Source organism: Sporothrix schenckii (assembly GCF_000961545.1).
Source record: "Sporothrix schenckii 1099-18 chromosome Unknown Cont42, whole genome shotgun sequence".
Taxonomy (NCBI): Eukaryota; Fungi; Ascomycota; class Sordariomycetes; order Ophiostomatales; family Ophiostomataceae; genus Sporothrix; species Sporothrix schenckii.
The window spans coordinates 979723-1000123 of record NW_015971143.1 but is presented as its reverse complement, the minus strand read 5'-3'; the positions used below and the strand labels follow the sequence as shown (position 1 = coordinate 1000123).

The following is a 20401-nucleotide window of genomic DNA, read 5'->3' as shown; positions in this document are numbered from 1 at the left end:
TTCTCGCGATAAGTTTTTTTTATTGTCCAGCAGGTCTAACACGACTCGAATAGGCAATGGATGGGCGCTATAAAATCTGGCAACGCCGGAATATGACAGTAAAATTCGCTGGTCGGAGGGGCAAAACATTGTTTTTAGGTGGGGTGCGTGGCGATTAGATAAGATAAGCCTTTATCGACTACGCGTTTTAGCATCACCAGCGCGAAGACCTAGTTAGAGAATCAACAAGACGGAACGGATACAATCTTTCCTCAAAGTGGTTTTCTGTTATTCCGACCATTGCATGGTGCGCTCTGGTGTTTTAAATATCTGCATTGTATGACAATCCGCAGCTAGAAGCGAGCCGAAAAAAGCAAAAAGTCTGTATCGATTTGTAACAAGGCGCCACTTGGCTGTACTGTCGAATTCTGTAGTTTTCAAAGTCGGAAAAATACTTCGGCTGTCGGATACAACGTGGCGGCTTTCAGGTTCAGATGCAATCTTGTGTGGCCGTGTGAGGGTTGCGCGTGATGTTGTGCCACGCGTGCCGCATAAGGATCGGCATGCATCCCTTGAGATTGGCAGATGGAATAAGACATGCGGAAAACAAATGGATAGCAAAACGTCCTTGGGAAAAGAAAATAAATTGATAAAAATGGGAGAGAAAACAAACCAAATATCGCCCATTAACTGTACACTCGTAGGAGACCCAATACAGCTCCGTATGCAAACCATTATCCATACACCCATGATGTTCGTGATCCAAAAATATGACAAGAGGAAAATGCGAGAAATGCAGAATTATGAAACACGCAACGCAGACAACCGAGGGAAATGCAATGAACAATAAATCAAGCCCGAAAGGAGATAACATACCATACAAAGGCCGCGAGACTTCCCAGGACGATGAAGATGCAAACAGGTCACGCAGCTGGTAGCCAAAATATTACACACAAGGAGCCACTGGGCCCGGACTGTAACGAGGAAGGTGAACAAAAAAATATCCAGACGACACATCGGGAGAATCAACAGCATTTGCGCCGTTGCAGTGCGCTGTCGTTTCGTGGCGGCTCACCGGGGGCGTTGGTGCCATTCGGGTCGATGGACACCTCTGGCGAGAAGCCCGGGGCAAACAACCAGCTGCGGCGGTCGCGTCCCACTCGGAAGCTTCCGCGCGGGTTGTTGCCATCAAAGTAGCCCCCACCATAGCCATAGCCGTGACTGCTCTCGCCGCCGCTGGCAGATCCGTAGCTGCCGTCACCAGCCATGGACGGAGGGCCACCGGGGGTTGACGCTGCGGCTAACAAGGCTTGCTGCATCTTGCGGTTCTGCTCGACGAGCTTGCGCGTGACGACGCGAAACACCTCCTCGACGCCCTCACCACTCTCCGCGGATATTTCGTGGCACGCGTCCCAGCCAGCTTCCTGGCCCCAGAAGCCCGAGCTGCGTTTCGAGCTCGGACTGCGAGGTTCGGGCGGGGAAAAGGGGGTTGGATTTGGTGTTGGACCGCTCGACGAGGCACCGGCACCAGATGCAGCACCAGCAAACCCACCCGCTCCAGGTGCCGGCCCGGAGAAGCCGCCTGTATTGCCTGTCAGCATGCTGCTGACAAGCCCGCCGGCGGTGGGTGGTGGTGTGCTGCTCATCCCGGGGGCAAGGTTCTCGGCAACATAGGCGATGCAGCGTTCAAAAGGCACCTCACGTTTGGACGGATCGCTGGCGACAATGTCGGCCTTTGTGCCGACAACGTGGAGAACAATGTCGGAGGGAAGGTTACGGCGTAACTCCGTCAGCCAGATGCCCATTTCGGCAAAGGAGTTGGCGTCGGTGATGCTATAGCAGAGGATGCAGGCGTTGGCGCCGCGGTAGTAGAGACGGGAGATGGAGCGAAAGCGTTCCTGGCCGGCTAGGAAGAGCATGTAAGTTTTCATATTTCATATGTCAGAACAAAAACGGGAAAAACGCGTCAAACATAATGTAAACATAAAAAATAAAAAAAAATCCCAACATGCAGCACCGACCTGTGTCCCATATTTGCAGACGGACAACCGTATCCGAGTCCGAGTCGACGACGCGCTTTGTGAGAAAACTGGCGCCGACAGTCGACGTGACCTGTGATGGGTCGAACTGTCCTTTGCAAAAACGCGTCACAAGCGACGTCTTGCCGACGCCTTGGGAGCCCACGACGACGATCTTGGCCTCGAGCGAGGACATTGTCGACGACCGGGGGGGATGCGTGGAAGCTGTCGTGGACGCGAGACAAAGAACGAGGCCGTAGGATATAGAGGGAACGGGAAGAGACGATGGAAAGGAGGGGCGTCGACAATCGACGAAAAGGGGAATGAAAAGAAACAATCAATATGGAACAGTGTCCAGGGAAAGGAGTAAGTGGAGGTGGAAGGACCCCTGGCAAGTGGTGGAGAAGGCGCGGGTAAGGTGAGAGGACATGCAATGGAGGGGAAGTTGCGTCTTGAGGCAAACGACGCCCAAATGCAAGTTCAAAGAAGGAAGCGACGGGCACGGGATAGCCAGGACTTCACAGCCTAAGGAGAGAAGGAGCGTGACACAAGGGAAAGGGGGTGGGAAAGAGCAGTTCGGCGTGAGGCGCGACTTCTTCTTTCGGACGAGGCTGTACGTTTGGGCTGTCGCGATTTTGTCTAAGCGGGCCTTGTTTTGGTGGTGTTTTGGCCACAGTTTGCGAGGTTAGCCTGACCTCGATCTCCCATCTGGTGGCCCAACCTTTCAGTAGTAGACCGACATTCGCGACATTGCGTGATACTGACGATGCAAATTGGACAACATGCGGCACATTCAACGGAAGATGCAACGGCGTCAGTGCTTTGTGACAAAAGAAGGAGATACGGACAAAAGGGGCAACTGCCAACGAGAATCAAGAGTTGCCACAAACAGAAGGCCCATGCTGCGATAGCCATTCTCCCATTGAAAAGGGAAGGAGCGGCCTTCAGATTGCCGGAAGGAGCAAATGCAGCAAGGCTAAATAGACCTATGAGAGGAAAGAGCAGGCGTTGGAGAAATGCGGCGCATGGCTGCACTGTTTTGCAGGCGCTACCACACTGCTGTCGCACGCCCACACCAGTCACAGCTGCAGCAGCATAGCGGCGCGACATAAGCGCAGTGCCCCACTAACGCCTGCCGAAGCTGCAACCGCTAATGCCCCGTGATGCACAGCAGGAAGTAGCTTGCAGCTTGGTTGATCGGATGACCGCATCTCACGCATTCACACCAAATCGCATCACCGCCAGACGACGTCACCTCCCTCACCCAGCACAGCCGCGACCGCGCCTACGTACGTTGTCCCTCTATTCTTTTCGCTGTTTTTGCTTTTGTATTGGCTGCTCTGTCTGCCGCCCGGAAACCGACATCATGCCCGCGCCGCAGGGCGAGCCGCCGGTGCTCGACGACCAGGCGCGGTTCGAGATTATCATGAAACACGGCCACCAGGACCTCGTCCAGGCGGTCGCATTCAATGCCTATGGCGACCGCTGCGCGACGGGCTCCGTTGACGGCAAGATCCGCGTGTTCAACCGCCACCGCGACGGCATGTGGCGGCTGTGCGACAACTGGGGCGCCCACGGCGGCGAGATTCTGGACGTAAGTTTCGTGATCGGAAACGGGGTTTTTGCATCGGGTTCCAGAAGCATAGTCTAACAACATTTTTTTTAAAAAAAAATCAGCTCCAATGGCTGCCGCCAACCATCTATCCCAACCTGCTGGCGTCTATGGGCATCGAGGGCCGCTTCAAGCTGTGGACCGAGGACCCAGCAGCGGCGCCCGGCCGGCGCTTCAGCCAGCGTGCCAAAGGTAATGCAAAGGCCGCTTTTGAGACACGGTCGCCTCGGTCGCCGTACCGGTCGTTTTCCATGAAGCACAACGACGAGACGCGGCACACGTACTTGGCTCTGCTCGCGGCCGATGGCACGCTGACCGTCCTGGAGAACGAGGTGCCCGAGAACCTCTCCAACTACGCCAACGTCGACGAGCTGCGCGTCTGTCCGAAGCCAGCCCGCGGCGAGGAGGCGAGCTTCCGGGTGCAGTTCGACCCGAATCCGGAGCCGTGCTTTACGGCGCTGCGGGCGGGCGTGCGCGCCGACTCGCTGAGCCTTGTGGTGGCGGCCATGGACGCGGTCAAGATCTACCGAACACGGCCCATCACGACGACGTCCTACGGCTTGCAGGGTATGGGCCGCGCATTTTACCTTGCCGCCGAGGTCAAGGGCCACCGCGGGCTGGTGCGCGACATTGCGTGGGCCCCAGGCAACTTCCGGGGATACGACATTATTGCGACGGCGTGCCAAGACGGCTATGTGCGTGTTGTGCGCCTCGACACGCCCTTCTCAGCCAACGAGGACGGCAAGACGTGGGCGGCGCACGATATCGTAGTGAAGACCGGCGACGGGGCCGGCGGTGGCTCCAACATTGTCAACGCACGGCGGAAGCGCGACGGCAAGCCCGGGTCGTCGTCGGGCGGCCTGATCACGGCAGCGGCGGCGGCGTCCGGCTCCACAACACCCGCCGGGCCCAGCTCGTTGTCGACGCCCGCCTCTGTGGCTTCGTCGCTGTCCTCCACGACACGCGACCTGGTCCCCGACGCAGGCGCCTCGGACGAGACGGGTGGCACGCTGCTCGACCCGCACGGGAACAGCAGCGCAATCAGTTCAACGGCGACGTCGTTCTCGGGACTGCCGCCCATCCCAGACGCCTCGACACACGGCGGCGGCATAGCAGCTGGCGACCGCCACTGGACGGGCGAGGCTGGACAGGTGCGGCACACGGTGCGCGAACTATCCAAGCTGGAAAACCACCGGACACCCGTGTGGCGTGTGTCCTTTGACGACGATGGCCAGATCCTGGGCAGCGTGGGCGACGACGGCAAGCTTCTGTGCTATCGACAGACACCAGACGGCTCGTGGGCACGGAGTTCAGAGTTGACAGTCATGAAGATGCGCATGGCGGCTCCATGACAGGAGTTGGGGCGGTTTTTCTCTTACATGGCCAAGTTGTACGATATAATGTGGTGAATATGCCTTCTATTTTTTGATAATATGAGTAAACTCCCGCAAGGGCCGAAATGACTATGAACAAATGTAAATGTAAAGGCAAGAAAACAAAATGTGAATAAATACTATACAGGAATTTCACGCTGCCGACTATTTCAACTGGGAATATGCTGTTGACATGGCTGAGCCACATCCTCTTTACCCGTTAACCACGCCGACGCTTGCCGCCACCGCCGCCCTCCGTCTGCATGTGCCGCTTCTTGCCCTCGCGGCTCCAGAACTCTTTCGTTTCGCGCTTCTCACGCTCCGCGCGCTTCGCCTCTGCATCCGCCACCTTCTGGCGATGCTCGGCGCGCTTCTCCTCTTTCTTGGCCGCCCGCTTCTGCGTGACATCGCGCCGGATCGTCGTGAGGTTCTGCAGCAGGTTGCGCACCTTGCGTTCCTCGCCGCCGACCACCACCGCGCGCTTTTGCATGTACGTCGTCTTCTTCTGCTTCTTGGTCTGCACAATCTGCGACTTGAAGGGCAGCGACGCCGCCAGCTGGCGCGGCACCTTGAGCGTGTTGAAGTGCCGCTCCTGGCGCACGACCTCGCGGTACTGGCTGTTGCGCTGCTGCGGCGTGGCAATGTCCGCGTCGCGCCGGATCTCGCCCGTCAGGCGCATCGGTTGCCACCCGATAAAGTTGTTGGCCGGGTTGTAGAAGCGGTGCGGCTTGATTGGGAACCACGCGCGCAAGAAGACAATGTCGCTGAGCAGAATCTTGTCTTCAAACGTCGCGCGGAACGCGCCCTCCTGCTTGAGCGCGTGCTTGATCTGGCCGCGGATGCCCGACACCGTCTTGATGGCCGCGCCCTCAAACTTGGCAATCTCGAGCGCCGAGTTGAACATGTCCTTGATGAAGGCCGTGTTCTTGAAGATCTTGTACGGCACGCCCGTCAGCTTGAGCTTCTTGACAATCTCCGTCGACTCGTCCACGCTCAGCACGCTGCCCGTCGCGGCGATGCGCAGCCCCTGCTGGTTGATGGGCGCCGCCGCCGAGAAGTTCTTGAAGCACACAAAGCCCGTGTTGGGCGCCACAAACGGGCCGTAGAACTGCGCGAAGCAGTGCATGTGCTCGGGTGTGTACTTGAGCATGCGGTTGCGCGTGCGCGAGTCCGAGATGCTGTAGATGGGCATCGTCTGGAACCGCCGCCAGCCCAGCGAGAAGATGAGCGGGTCGTTGGTCTTGAGGATGCGCTTGTGCCAGCGGTGGCGCTTGATGCGCACCTGCAGGAAGCCGAAGCGGTCTTCTGTCGCGGTCAGGCCGCCCATGATCAGTGGCATGCGCGCCTGGAACATGCGCACAAACTCGGCCGGCACGCCCTCGAGCACCATGCGGCCGTACTGGCCCGCACGGAAGCCTTCGACGGCCACGCGCTGCCGCTCGTCCAGCTCGTCGTACTCGGCCTTGTTGATGTCGAGCTGCTTCTGGATAAGCGACTTTTGCGCATCGTACCAGTCGTCTTCGCCAAACTCGTCTGCCGTTGTGCCGGCCTCTTTCCGTGCCTGCGCCTTGGCATTGTTCAATCCTTCACGGTCTTCCTCCTCGAACCGCAGCCGCAGTTCTTGCTTGCGCCGTGCGTTCTTGTCGCGCTCCTCCTCAAAGTCCTCCGGTGCCTCTGCCGTGCCGTCCTTGTCTTTCCGGGGGCCGTGTTTCTCGCCCGTCTCGAGATCCTCAAAGTCGCCGTCGCCCTCGCTGTCCGAGCCGCCCTCAGCGTCGCTGCCGAATGCGCTCTCATCCTCGTCCTCATCCTCGTCGCCCTCTTCGTCGTCAAACCCACTCTCGTCATCGTCGCCCCCACCGCTCTTCTTGGACTTGACGGACGTGAATCGCGACCGCAGTGCGTCAATGGCATCCGGCGTCCAACGGGACTTGAGCTCGTCATTGTCGGCCGCGGGGAGTGAGCGGTCTTCGGCTTCGTCTTCGGCCTTGTTGGCATCCTCCGTCTTCTTGAAGAAATCGTCCTCCTCCTCAATATTGTCCTCGGCTTCCTCCTCGTCCTCCTCTTCGCCCCGCCAGCGCTTGGCGACCGTACTGAGCGAGATGGAGGTGTCGTACAGCATCCGTGCCAGGTCCTTTACCTGGAACGGCCGTTTCCGCTTGTGCAGATTCCGTGCTCGCTCCAGCATATTGTCCTTCCACCGTATTGCTGCGTCTTCGTCGTCGTCAAAGCCGTTGCCCTCGTCGCCGTCCAGTGAGCCCAGGTCCGAGTCACTGTCCGCAAACTCGAGCGTCTCGCCGTTTTCGTCGTTGTCGCCATTGCGGTCGCCTTTGTTACGGAACATCTTGCCGAGCTTCGTCTCGTCGAACTCGCTCTCATCGAATTCGTCGTCGTCTTCGTCTTCGTCCTCCTCGCCGTATTTGCCGTTGGCAAAAGCACCCTCCCCGTCAGACGAGCCGTCATCGCCGTACTCTTCGTCTTCGCCCTCGCCCTCGACCGCGCCAGGCACACGCGCATTTCGCTGCTGTTTCCGGCCCGAGTTGAGTTCCTCGGCGACAATCCGACGACCCTTGGAGAACAGCTGCACACCCTCCTCCGTCTCACCCAGCAGCTTGCGCTCGCCCTGCAGACCGATAATCATCTCCTCGCCCTCGTTCCGCTCCACGCCGACAGCGTCCTTGTCGAACGTGAACCCGTTCTCGCGGTAGATGTACACAGCATCGCCATCAATCTTGAGGCCGCTGCGGTCCGACATGGGCGCGTACAGCTTACGGTCCTTCTCGTCGAGACGCCGCCGGCCCGTCTTGCCGGTCGCTTTGGCCGCGGCCTGCTCCATGGCCGGCGTTGGGCACGGGTCGGGCAGGGCCTCCATCTTGGCCACGGTAAAGTCCCCCAGACCGGGAATGTGTACCCGCTGGCCCTGGGCGGCAAAGTTGGTGCCGCGCAAATAGCCGGTAAGGGCGATGGAGCGGTCGCACAGCTCGTCCTCCTCGATCTTGGTGGGGTGGGTGACGTCGCGGAAGCTGTCGATGACGGCGTAGGGGTGGGAATTGCGCCAGATGAGCGGCCGCGGGTTCTTCATGACAGACAGGAAGCGCGACAGGTTGTGGACTTCGCGGTCCGGGTAGCGGCCGTTGATGACACCCGACAGGTAAAAGAGATGCGCGCCCTGGTACAGCTCGTTCCACAAGCGGTGTTTCAAGCGCTTCTTGGCGTCCTTGAGAGCCTGCGGCTTGCGGAACAGGTCGAGATGGGTGAGAACGCCAAAGACGTTGCCGGGCATACCGGTGGCGGCCAGCACATTGAGGAACTCCAGTGTCTCCATCTCGAAGCCGTAGTTGCCGTCGATCATCAGCAGGACAATGTCGGCGACCTTGGCCACGTCGACCATGGCCTCAAGCTCGTTGGGGCACTCAAGGAAGGTCAGGCGCTGCTTCTTGGATGTGACGACGGTCACGGGGCCTTGCGGGTCGGTGATGGTTTCTTTCGCATAGCGGCGGATCAAGGAGCGCATGAGAGTCGTCTTGCCCACGCCGGACGGGCCGACAATGGTGACGAGGCGCGGTGGTGGTTCATCGGGAAGACGGTCGACGAGGGGGACGTGGAGGCGCTTTTCTTTGATCTGAAGAGGAGGAAAGCGTTAGCACGCAGCACACCCAGAAAAACCAAACATGCCAATGTACTCTGAACATCTCGGCGGCACTCACATCGTGGGACCGGGCGGCACTTCTTTGAAGCTTGCCTGGATTCGAAAAAGCAAAGGCCTTGGGATTGGGACCTGGAGAAGAATCAGTATGTCTGTCGCGCCTGCTCGTGAAGTGAACGGAAGAACTACCCACCGGAGTGCTTCTTCTTTTCCTTCGACTTGCGATGGGGCTTATGGGCTTGGTCTTCCATCTTGCCGCATCACTTGACGAGGATCGTGGGTCGTGATGCCGGTTTCGGTGTAGGAAGAGGCGTCAGATGGCAGCAGAAAAATCGAGAGTAAGAGCGCCCTGGCAGAAAATTTGTGCCTACCGCATCGGGCGGCTTCAGTCCACTGGGCGATCTCAAAAAATTCTAGACTATCTTATCGCAGACGGCAGGAAGGCGCTTATCGATAAGGAGCATGGCGACCGCCTTTGGCCGCTGTATGGAGTCATTGGTGCTTTCCTGCCTGGATCCACCTTGACCAATCAGCGGCGCAGTGGAACCTCCGAAAGGCGCAGAGCTCCTACCTGTCGCACCCACCAATGGTATACCCCTCCAGGCTGTGATGCTCCTGCCGTATTACGAATCTAGCCATTCAGACAACTGAAGCAACTGACAGACGGCAAGAGCGAGCACGCGACGATCTAATTCAACTGCATCTGCTCACACAATCCACGGCCATCGATACACAATCTCGCCAACCACCAGATCCGTCACCCCATCTACGGCGCGTGCCTCAGGAACCTGCGGTTGTTCCCCGCCGGCACCGAAATGACCGAAATCGTGGCAAGCCAGACGCCTCCCATCCTACACGGTCCGTCCGAAAAAGAGCGGAAATATGACCGGCAGCTTCGGTTGTGGGCAGCCAGTGGCCAGGCGGCACTGGAGTCGGCCAACATTCTCGTGCTGAACGCGGGCGGGGGCACCGTGGTCGTCGAGGCGTTGAAGAACCTCATTCTGCCCGGTAGGTCGCGTGTGCGCGGAGTGGAGTACGCACGACATTGCGACATGGTCGGCGGATGTGGAAACTGACAAGACAGGAATCGGCCGGTTTACAATCTACGACGAGTCGGTGGTTGAGGAGGCCGATCTGGGCGTCAACTTCTTCCTTGACGAGGCCAGCCTAGGCAAGTCGCGGGCCCAGAGCTGCACGGAACTGCTGCAGGAGCTCAACCCGGAAGTCCAGGGTGAATGGCACCCAAAACCACAGGTATGTCGGAGGAGGTTCGGGACATGTGTAGGAATTGTACCGGCTGTTTGGATGCAGACTGACTGTCTCAGGCAAGCCTCGACCTGTCAGAACTGCTCGAGACGTCCCCGACTTTCACCATGATCCTCTACGCCCACCCTGCCCAGCAAGACACCCTTGACCTCCTCGATACGTATGGCGAGAAACACAAGACACCCCTCGTGTCAGTCCACTCGGCGGGCTTTTACTCATACTTCCGTATCCGGTTGCCCGGCGCCTTTCCTATTGTCGACACACACCCGGACGAGACAGCAGCCACAGATCTCCGGCTCCTGGCGCCGTGGCCGGAGCTGACCGAGTTTGCTCGTGAGCTGACGGGTCACATCGACGACCTGGGAGCTCATGAGCATGGCCATCTTCCGTACATTGCCATTCTGTTATATTATCTTGAGCGCTGGCGCGAGGCCCATGATGGCGCGAACCCATCGACATACAAAGAGAAGACGGCTTTCCGGCAGACCGTCGCAGATGCGGCGCGGAAAGACAACCCGGAAGGTGGCGAGGAAAACTTTGACGAGGCTGTGGCCGCCGTGCTGCGGAACATTGACCGGCCATCGGTACCGTCCGGTCTCCGGGAAGTGTTTGACTACGAGCCAAAAGGATTTGTATGCGCCCTGTCCGTCTTGATTAGAAGCTTGTCCGGTATTGGCTGAGTACTGACACACAGTAGGAGCTGAAGTCCGGGTTCTGGATTATCGCCAACGCCGTCAAGCAGTTTTATGAGAAGCACCAGGCGCTGCCGCTGTCCGGCAAGGTCCCCGATATGAAGGCGGCGTCCCAAGTGTATGTGAAGCTGCAGACAATTTACAAGACCAAGGCCCGCAAAGACGCAGCCGAAGTGCTGGCGACGGTACAGGCCGCTCCCGGCGGCAAGGACATTGATCCGGGTGAGGTTGATCTCTTCTGCAAGAACGCTGCGTTTGTCAAGCTGATCAATGCGACCCCTCCCGGCGAGAACCGTCTGGTCAAACTGTTTGGTACGGAGTATACAGGCCCTATTGCACTGATTCACGCGTTGTCATTCTCTTGCCATACGGCTAACACGGTGCAGAAGACGAAATGGCCAACGACGAAAACGTCGAGATCACAATGGCGCCGCTGTCGTTGGTACCGATCTACTTGGCCCTGCAGGCGACGGCGCACGCGCCCTCGTCCTCCGCGGAGACCATCCTCAAGGGTATTGACGGACTTGTCCCGGGGGCCAGCCAGAACGAACGAGTGGCCAAGATTGCCGAGGAGCTGGCCCGGACGGGCGGCAGTGAGCTGCACAACGTCTCGGCTCTGACGGGAGGCATGGTGGCGCAGGAGATGATTAAGATTATTACGAAGCAGTACGTGCCAATCGACAACACGTGCGTCTTTGACGGGATTACGAGCCGATGCCAGATTCTGCACTTATAAGAAGGGAGCCCACGAATAAAAAGGCACAGCGCCATGTGGCTCCTCTCTGCACGATATATAACGAGGAGGCATGACAATGATCAAAGATTTATAAGAAGAACAAAATGAAAAGAAAAATAAGAAAATAATAATACTTGTCACATTAGAGAAATGCGACAAGTGACAGGATTAACTGTATGGTTGCATCAAAGAAAGGAGACTCGTGGCAAAGCAAGCGAACCACGACCTGGAGACATGGGCATCCCTCTCCCTGCTCACGAGTTATGTATAGAGAGGGAAGCATGGCACAGCGGGGAGACGCGCAGAGGGCAAATTAAAAGCGAGTTCGAGATGGTGGGTGGCTGCGTACGTTGGAAAGACGCCGTGGCGGAGGAGAAAATAAAACAAAAGAGCGCAATTGGCCGGGGGGGAGGAGATCCTGGCCGCACGTTATATACTGTCTGCATGTCTTGTGCGTACTTCAAGACGGAGCAGTCCGCCTTTCCTACATATTTCGCTCAGCAGTCTCCCTAGTCGCTTCTCGCTTCACTCTTCTCGTCGCCAGTGTCTTCCAAAAGCAGAACAGACACGGGGCAGAACACGGCAGAGCCACGGCACCATCACGGGCGGGAAAACGTGGCAGATGCTGCACCCCAATCCGGGTGAGTGGACGGCCCAAAGGGAGGGGGAGGAGGGGAGATGAATACGACAAAAGAAGATGAAAAACGACAGCACTGGAAACAATTGGACGAGAGACGAGCGGTAGATGGGACGAGAGCCGGTGCTCGGGCTCGGCATTGCGGTTGTCCCCCCCGCCTTCTGGCTTTTTTTATCCATTGTTTGCCGTGCGGTCCATGCATTTCGTGGTCAGGGTCGCCTTGTATGTCATATCCGGCCGGCTCCAGGTTTTCTAGAAGGCAAATACAGGGGCTGGTGGTTGGAAGGGACGGTTGGAAATGTTGCCCGTTTTTATGGTAAACTTGGAGGCCAACGCAGAAAACTCTGTGGCTGTTTTCCGGTGTATTGTGGACTGTGTCATTTCGATTTGCTTTCGATCAAGACCATCTTGTGAATCAATCGTACTAACTGTAAACTATGGAAAGAAAGCATTCGTCGACTTGGTGGGTCGCGAGATGTTCAACCACAGAATATCCCCGGAAAGCGTGGCTCAAGTTTTTCTGACATGCGCGTCATTAATCGTATTCTCACTTTCAAAGGGGAGAAGGAGGGAGGGAAAGAATTGAAGGGAAAAAAATGAAAGAAATATGCGAATACTGTTTTAAGAAAATGCCAAGGACCTTTTGCGGCTTCTTATTAACGGGCGGGCTGCCCCTGGCGGCTTTCGATATTGATTGAGATGGGTCCACGGGCACACAATGTGGAGAAAATAAAGAGGTAGAGAGGTTCACTGTGTGGGCAATCGCAGGTAACGTCGGGATAGAGTGAAATGAGCCTTCTGGAAAAGACAATTTTTGTAAGTGAGATAAATGAAGACGGCCAGACATTGACGTGTTGAGAAGAAAATACAACAGCAGAAGGGATCAACAACCGGCTCGGAGCATTTGTCGGACCGCGCGTCCTTTCCGTTGGGCAGAACATGAGACGATGGTTGCGGCGACGATTTTGTACGATTACGAATCTCGAAATCAAAGACGTTGCGTGTCTCGCTGCGTTATGTTTGCCACGAACATTGACGTATCAAGGCCGCTGCACTTCTGTGACAGCATGGTCCTTGATGGAGTAAAGGTCGCGAGCGGGGTTTTGGAACAAAACAAGGCCACAGAAGTAAAAAATACAACTGTGACATTGGACCCTCATGTCCTGGGATCGGCAGCCGTCATCCATGGGTCAAAGATCTCGGCACCGGTCCGTATGCCGTGCGAGATGATACGATGTTACCACCTCGGGATACTTCAGCACCACACTCAAACAGCAGCAGGTTTGACCATACGACGTCGTCGTCTGCCTTTCCATGCTATCAAAGGCGAATTTATAACGAGACGGTGGCTTTGCGACATTGACTCAACTAGAAAACAGGGTCAATAAAGGAGACAGGAGACCCGAGATGAGCAAGGAGGCCAAGCTTTTTTGCCATTCGACTTTCGTGCTCTTGCATGTGCTCTCCTTGTCTTAGTTTTATTACTATTTTGTCGGCCACATTTTCGGGTTATTTATTTGACTAAGAACACAAAGACTATCCGTTCATGCGTAATTGCGATATCGCGTGGCTTCTATGGCCAGGCACGACCGGAGGCGTGTCCCGATATGCCTCTATGAGAGTGAGGAGGCGAAGTGGTCTTACCTGACAAGGCGAAATCACAACGACTGTATGGGACCTTTCTCGGCTCTCACCGCAGTCCCTTCCTTCACCCCTGGTCTAGTCTGTCATGGAAATCGTCAGATTCGACTTCATTCACATTGATAGGTTACAGCCGGTTTTTTGTGTGTGGTGCTTATTTATATCGCAAAGTCAAAGACATTGAGTGGATTAAATGGGTTAAAATACAAATAGGATCACTTCTTTTGAAATCTTTGGCTGGAATGTCCAAACAAGAGGTCTATTGTTGGCAATTGACAAGTCGAATTCTCGAGTTATTCAGATAACGTATGTCATTCTATTTTTGATCTATTTCTGAACCTTTCTTACCTTTTGTGTTTTTAAATCAGACGTGACGTTACAGAGCATAGCATATCTTGTCTAATTAAGGTTGTGAACATACGCCGCGCGTTGTGTAAGTTGATACAGTGTGGGTATATCGGGCGACACGCGGTGGCTCAAGTGACTTTGTGTAGTCAAGCAATCAATGAGAGGGTCCATGCTATAAGGCTTTCAGAACTGGCATGTCTGTTGTGTACAGGTACAACGGCATTAGCGCCCCATAAACACCACATGTACGAGAGTAGTCTTATGCAAGTAGCTGTTCAACTCTAGGTATGCCGTAAAGCTACCTCTCGCTATATTCTTCATCCAGAATGAGTTAGTTGATCCGGCCGGCTGATTGCAAGTGAGAACCGTAAAATCATTTCCCAGGGTCACCTTGGGCGACTGGCCGTCTGGCCGCTGCTCTCGGTGTGGCGAGTCGATCGATGGTTTGTCTAGTCACATTGCTCGAGCGTGTTCTTTGGCTGCCGCCGCATTATGATAGGTTGTCAAAGTTGGTCAATATCATAATGGCTGTTGCGAAATGTCATGGCAGGCTATATTAATAAGACCACACAAAAGCAGACCTGCCAGGGGCGCATTTCCACATTTCCAGCCTCCTCTTCTCGTAGTCTCCTCTCTTCATGTAACAAAACCTCGACGCGGTCGAGCAGCTGTCTGAGTGGACGGCGCGGCGACTTGTCGGGACTTTGTTAAATTAACTCGGGCATCGTGGGCAGACGGGCCTCGCACGCGCCCGAAGTAAAAGGACGGAGAAAGAGAAGAAACAAGAACGACGATGTCATTACAGATCGACGGATTGGTAAATCAGCACAACTTGAAGCTTTTCTTTTCTTTCTTGTTTTCGTCTCTTTTTTTCTTTTTTTAGCCTTGTCATCACATCCATTCAATCTCATATGCCGGATCCAATCATGTGAGCAGACAAAATGCGGCATCTTTGGAGAGCCTCTTTTGGGCGATGAACACGGTACTGGGCGCTGGTTGTTGCGGCGAGGCGTGAGTGTCGTTTTGGCTGTTCCCACGACGTCGAATCCAAAAGGGGCGAAGAAAACAAATCCGGTATGGCCAGGCTCAACTTGTGAGGGTAGCACTTGCCTTGCAGCCAAATGGAAGCCCCTGCCTAGTTCTCCGGACATCCAGCCGTTGGCTCCTTCTACTACTAGTGGGGGAATTGTTTCCTTTTTAGGACTGTGGCGGTTGGTGCTGCTGTCCCATTTTGTCATCCTGAACCTGTTGGTCGCACCTGCTGCAAGCGGCAGTGTGCGCGACGATAGTTATGACGTCGATAAATAGCAAAACACCGCTTGTCGACGTTGTGTCCCATCTTGATTTTGATTTTGTTGATGGCGGAGATTAAGGACCACGCGCACGTCGGGCAAGCGCTTAAAGGTACAGAAACCGCAGAAGCAGACAAATGGGCCTCTTCCGGAACACGGGACGTCGAGCCTTTGGTCGCATGCCGATCAGCTTTTCCCCCTCGCTTGTCCCCAATCTACTCCAAAAACGCGACGCTGCGACGTGTCATGGGAGGCACAAAATATTCTGGGGTAAGGGTGGCTCGGGTGGCTGCCGCAACTAAAGATGGGGATGACCAGCCCCCAAGCCACTCGTGACAGAGCATGAATATGATCGTCCTCAGGTTGATGGGTCTGCCCAGTTTCCAGTGGACGGCAACAGGGGCAGACAAAGCTATAGCAAGAGAACAAGAAAAATGACAGGAGGAGGGAAATGCTGAAGCCGATTTCAGAAATAGACAGCCAAGCAATATTAGCAGGCCGTGTTAATGGTTATAGGTGGGCCTGTCGAGTCCAATCAGAGTGCTGGGAATATATGACCTTCACATGGCAGCGCCTCAGACATGAACAGGTGGACATAAGGGGATGATCATAGTGAGAGATACTCCGTACAGTCGTGGAGAGAAGAGAGAGGTTATACTGGTGAGAAAGACATGCGAAAATTGGGGCGGCTGGGTTTTAATATGTGCGTCTCTGCAATGCTGAGACGGGTCAGTATTGTGTCCTTTTTTTGGCCTGCACGCTGTGACTCGTCTCCCTTTCAGTCCTTTGGCTTTTTTTTTATCTTTCTTCGTTCTCTTTCTGCCGTCTCTGTCACGTAGACGTCCTTTGCCTCCCACGCGCCGAGTACTTTGATTACTGCCTCCTTCGTCCTGTGTCGGCTCACGCGGCCTCGACTAAAGCTCGCATAGCCACGGCTCAAAATACGAGATGCCGTCCAGAGGGGACGCATCCTGTCTCACAAGACGGTTCCTTTTTATATCGTGCAGCTCCAAGATATTAAACAGCGTAAGAAATTCAAATCATCTACCACAGGGCCACGGCGCGAGAAGCCAAGATTGAGGCACGTGTTGGCAAACCTCCGCAAATCGTCTACTCATCAAGGTCGACAGCAGCACGGAGACGCCGTTTGTGCCACAGCGCCTAAGGATCCCAGAGATTCCAGAGATTCCAGACGCTGAGGGACATATCTACTTCATCCTTTTCCGGGCATCCCATGTCTGACAGGAAGTGCAATATTCTTGCGACGTCTCGTCCTGAATCCTTGAATATGTTGTGGGCTGTTATGATGCTTGAAGGACTATTACAATGCTCCCATCACACTCTTCTTCCTTTATTTTATCTTCCATCACATCCTATTTCTCGAGTTACTTCGATTTCAATCTAGCAATAAATGAATATAGCTGCCACTAAGCAGCGTCGCATGCCATAGACGAGGCAGGATTAAAGTCACCACTTGCTACAGTCACGATATGTGGATAGCTTGAAGGTACGCGTGAAGGTGTGCACACCTAACGGGAGCGATACTGTATTATTGCCCGCGGTGGACGGTTGAGAACCAAGATGCGGCCATACAAGTGACTCGAAAATCTCTCACAACGTGCTTGCGGATCCAGATGCCGAAAGCAAAGGGACGAATGCCCAGACCGCAGATGTCAATTTAGACGTAGACGTATCTGCACATTACTGGGCAATGGCACAACAAGCTTCCTCATTCGTCGATTCCCGCAAACCAACAATAGAGTGGGATTTGGAGCTTCCTATTTCAATGGCGAAGGGCGGCTCGCTTCTCAAAAGGCCAAGTGTATAAAAGCGCCTCTTATACCCTCAATGTGTGTGAGGATTGTATGCCTTTGGGACACACTGCTAATGGCAGGATGGAAGAGGAGAAAAAAGAGAACGTACAGCGCCGATCGAATCATCTAAAACCTGGTGAAAAGAATCAAACCACATATTGTGCATGTACGTCGTACGTGTTGGTGAACTGGCCTGAAAGTCTGTTATTGCAAAGTCTGGCTGTTGTGGCACAGCTGCCGGCAAGGTGCAGGGATACGGCTTTCTGGCAAAGTTTTTTTTTACAATAGTAGACATGGAGGATGCAACGAACGTCGGACTAGAACAGCCATGTTCGCCACTGTCGTGGGCGCATATTCAATATCTTTGGTGCATCCTTGTTGTCTATCCCCCGCAATGACGCATGCAAACAGAGGAAGCCGAGGTAAGTAGAAAAAATGGCGCAGTGAACCCGTCTATCCAGAACGCTTGCAGCATGCAGACGTAAATAAAACACAGAACGACAAAAGACATTTGGCCAAAAACGTGACTATATCCCACGCCGGATGCACAGAGATCCGGCGGCCTGGTGAGTGCGTCTTTTTCTGATGTTGCACGAGATGTTGGGGGTAGACAGAGTGCCAATATCAGATCCGGGACGGGTAACCGAACTTATTTTAAATAAAAAAAATAACAAAAAAAATTGTCTGACTGTCCGTTATGTGATACATTTCACGGCTCACCCGAAACTTCACTCTAGCCCAGCCAGAGGATGCACGAGTTGCGGACTGGATGACTAGAAAATTTAAACATCGTCTGACATGGACGTATTGTGTGAGACTACCTTATTTTCTATTATACTTGTATGGTTGCGACTGTAGTGTAGTCAACATAATACCTTTGAATTATGACAACAGTGCCGTGAGACGAATTCAAACTTTAGCGCCGGGCACCCTTTCGAGTCCTCCGGTCGATGTTCCTACTCCATTCTTGCCACGCACTTTACAATCTCCTCATTTACGGTGTCGTCGCCCGGATCTACTGCCTGCAGATGGGGCTGGTACAAGAGGATATTCATGGTGCTAGAATGAAATAGGATATGATAGATCCAATCAGACATGAGTACCGCAGAATGTATAAATTAGCAAAAAGCTTGGGCCTTGGCACACTACGCGGACAGGAGGAGGCGTCTTCTCATACTCAAAAAATCTCCGAAAGGAGTCCCCTTTCTTGAAAGTAGAATACTCAGTCTACAGCCCATGAAATTCTGCGAGTTCAGGACGAAGCTTGCCTACGTACATCAAATATTCCATGGCTTGTGCCGGAGGAACGGGAAGAGGTGTCTGCAAATTGAGGACAAAAGTTTGGCGAGAGTGGAGTCTTACATATTGAAATAACAATATATCAAGTGAGGGCCTCGGTGACGATAGAAGCGTTCACGAGGACAGTACGGTGGCAAAAAGTCATGTCTAGACTTCTCAGAGATATAATACAATTGTATTGGAAAGGGGAGCAGGAAAGGTCAGCAAAAAGAAAGGGACAAGACGGCACAAAAGGTACAGTCAGGTACTGAAAACAGCGGACACGCTTACCCGTGACGACGCTCCATCCCTTCATATGTCGAGCAAGTCATCGCGTCTTGTGCCATGTCCCTTTGTACATATTCTTGGCTTCTCCACGCTCTGTCCCTTTTCACACATTGTTGGCGGGGCCTCATTGCCATCGCCGTCCGTTGTGCGGCAGGCAAGGCCCTGGTATATGAGTACAAAGGCATATCTAGAACGTGACAGTACCCGGAGCATGAGTTCCAGCCCCAGTGCAAGACCCCAGACGGCCCCGGACGACCAGAAATGAAGAAAAAAAATAATACAACACGGTACAAGTATCCGTCAGCTATCAAAGAAGGGAAGGAAAGGGACTCCCAGAATTCGGACGCGAGATTGCGAAAATGAAGACCGATATGAGGTTGAGCACTGGCCGCAGAAACGGCCGCCCGTTGGCCCCCATCTGGTGCACATGACACGATGGGTAGTTTAAAAGCCGTTCGTACATTTGCTGTCGTAATTGCTGTCGTCGTCGTCGTCGTTGATATTTCACAGGCTCATTTCATCCAAAGCAGCGAATGGCATTCTTCTCTTGTCCGTTTATTTTCGTATCCTCCTTGATTTATTCCAAAGCAACCTGCCGCCTCTCTTTACTGGCGACAGTTCAGCGAATAAAACGCAATGCAAAAGAGACAGGACACCTCAAATGAATCATGTACCACCCAGGAAGCGGGCCAAGGAAATCCTCCCGCGCTCTTCAACACCAAGCTCGTCTCCTTGGATGTAGATTTGAAGCGTGTCGATGTTGTCTCTAACAAACAAGAACGACAAAGAATGACAACCCACCAGTACCCAGTGACAGGCAGCAAGCTCAGGTCGATAATATACCCCTCGTTTCATTCGCCTCGCCTTCATTTGTAGCCCGTTTCTTTCAATCGGAGGCTGATCGTCTAGGAACCGTAGATCAACGGCCACAACCGAGTTGGCAGGTCCTTGCTGTCGAAGGCGATGATGAGAAGGCGAATGATAACAGGCAACCTCGCAAGTCCATCGTCCTTTTTTTTACACGGCAGAGCGATACAGACAAACAGGTGGAGGACTCCGAACGGAGTTGGCGCAGAACGGGCAGCATATTGACAACATTACGTCGCAGATTGAAAATGCGTGTTATGCGACTGGAGGGAAAAGCACACAGGGCCTGGCCTGTTGGTGGCGGCGTCGACTGCCGTTTTGGGCCATCCTTCCTTTGTGGTGGGCGCTGCACTACGCTGGGTCGAGCCCGCACTTGCCAGGCATGCCTTCTTTCAATGCAACCTTCTTTACAACTCCGTGTAAGATCAGGTTCCCCTCTTTCCAAACTTGGTAGGAACCTGGATCAACATCAGAGATACTGCCGGAGAGGCCAGGCCATGCCCCATCACTAGAAGAACTTTAAAACATTCTTTTCGCAGAGGAAGGGGCGATCCGTAGTTGTCAACTTTGAGGTAGGTGCGACCTTAGCGGCCTCTAAAGCCTTCCTTCCGTGTGAATAGGCGATCTTCTCTTTTTTTTTTCATTACATCTGCTTTCCGTTTTGAGTATGTGGGCTTGTACGCCCTGTGAAGCTTTCGAGTATTTCGTAACGGAAAAAAAATACACTCTCAGCTGCCTCGTTCATGGCCGGTTAAATAATGCCCTACCACTGGTGGCAAGGGATCTGCATGTGGACTGCTCAATGACCTTTTTCTCGAGAGCCGGGCACAACGTCCATATCGTGGACGACATACGACGTACGGTGTACAATGATCGCTCTTATGTGATCTGGACGTGCGTCGCTTTGATCGTTCCTT

At 54.2% G+C, this 20401-nt stretch overlaps 4 protein-coding genes across 4 annotated transcripts; 2 read left to right on the top strand and 2 right to left on the bottom strand.

Moving 5' to 3' along the window:
- Nucleotides 1-1004: 1004 nt before the first annotated feature.
- SPSK_01792 (ras-like GTP-binding protein) lies at nt 1005-2193 on the bottom strand (the record flags this gene model as incomplete). Its single annotated transcript, XM_016728694.1, has 2 exons — nt 1005-1885; nt 2001-2193. The coding sequence occupies 2 exons, from the start codon at nt 2191-2193 to the stop codon at nt 1005-1007; spliced, it is 1074 nt and encodes a 357-aa protein (XP_016589839.1).
- Nucleotides 2194-3363: 1170 nt separating this feature from the next.
- On the top strand, nt 3364-4961 carry SPSK_01665 (nucleoporin SEH1; the record flags this gene model as incomplete). The annotated part of the gene is made up of 2 exons (XM_016728572.1): nt 3364-3591; nt 3675-4961. The coding sequence occupies 2 exons, from the start codon at nt 3364-3366 to the stop codon at nt 4959-4961; spliced, it is 1515 nt and encodes a 504-aa protein (XP_016589838.1).
- A 241-nt stretch (nt 4962-5202) lies between these two features.
- Nucleotides 5203-8876, bottom strand: SPSK_01391 (ribosome biogenesis protein BMS1; the record flags this gene model as incomplete). The annotated part of the gene is made up of 3 exons (XM_016728306.1): nt 5203-8601; nt 8687-8757; nt 8819-8876. 3 exons carry the CDS (start codon nt 8874-8876, stop codon nt 5203-5205), a joined length of 3528 nt encoding a protein of 1175 aa, XP_016589837.1.
- Nucleotides 8877-9440: 564 nt separating this feature from the next.
- On the top strand, nt 9441-11319 carry SPSK_01581 (amyloid beta precursor protein binding protein 1; the record flags this gene model as incomplete). The annotated part of the gene is made up of 5 exons (XM_016728490.1): nt 9441-9633; nt 9710-9879; nt 9951-10523; nt 10589-10895; nt 10970-11319. 5 exons carry the CDS (start codon nt 9441-9443, stop codon nt 11317-11319), a joined length of 1593 nt encoding a protein of 530 aa, XP_016589836.1.
- Between the last annotated feature and the right edge of the window lie 9082 nt (nt 11320-20401).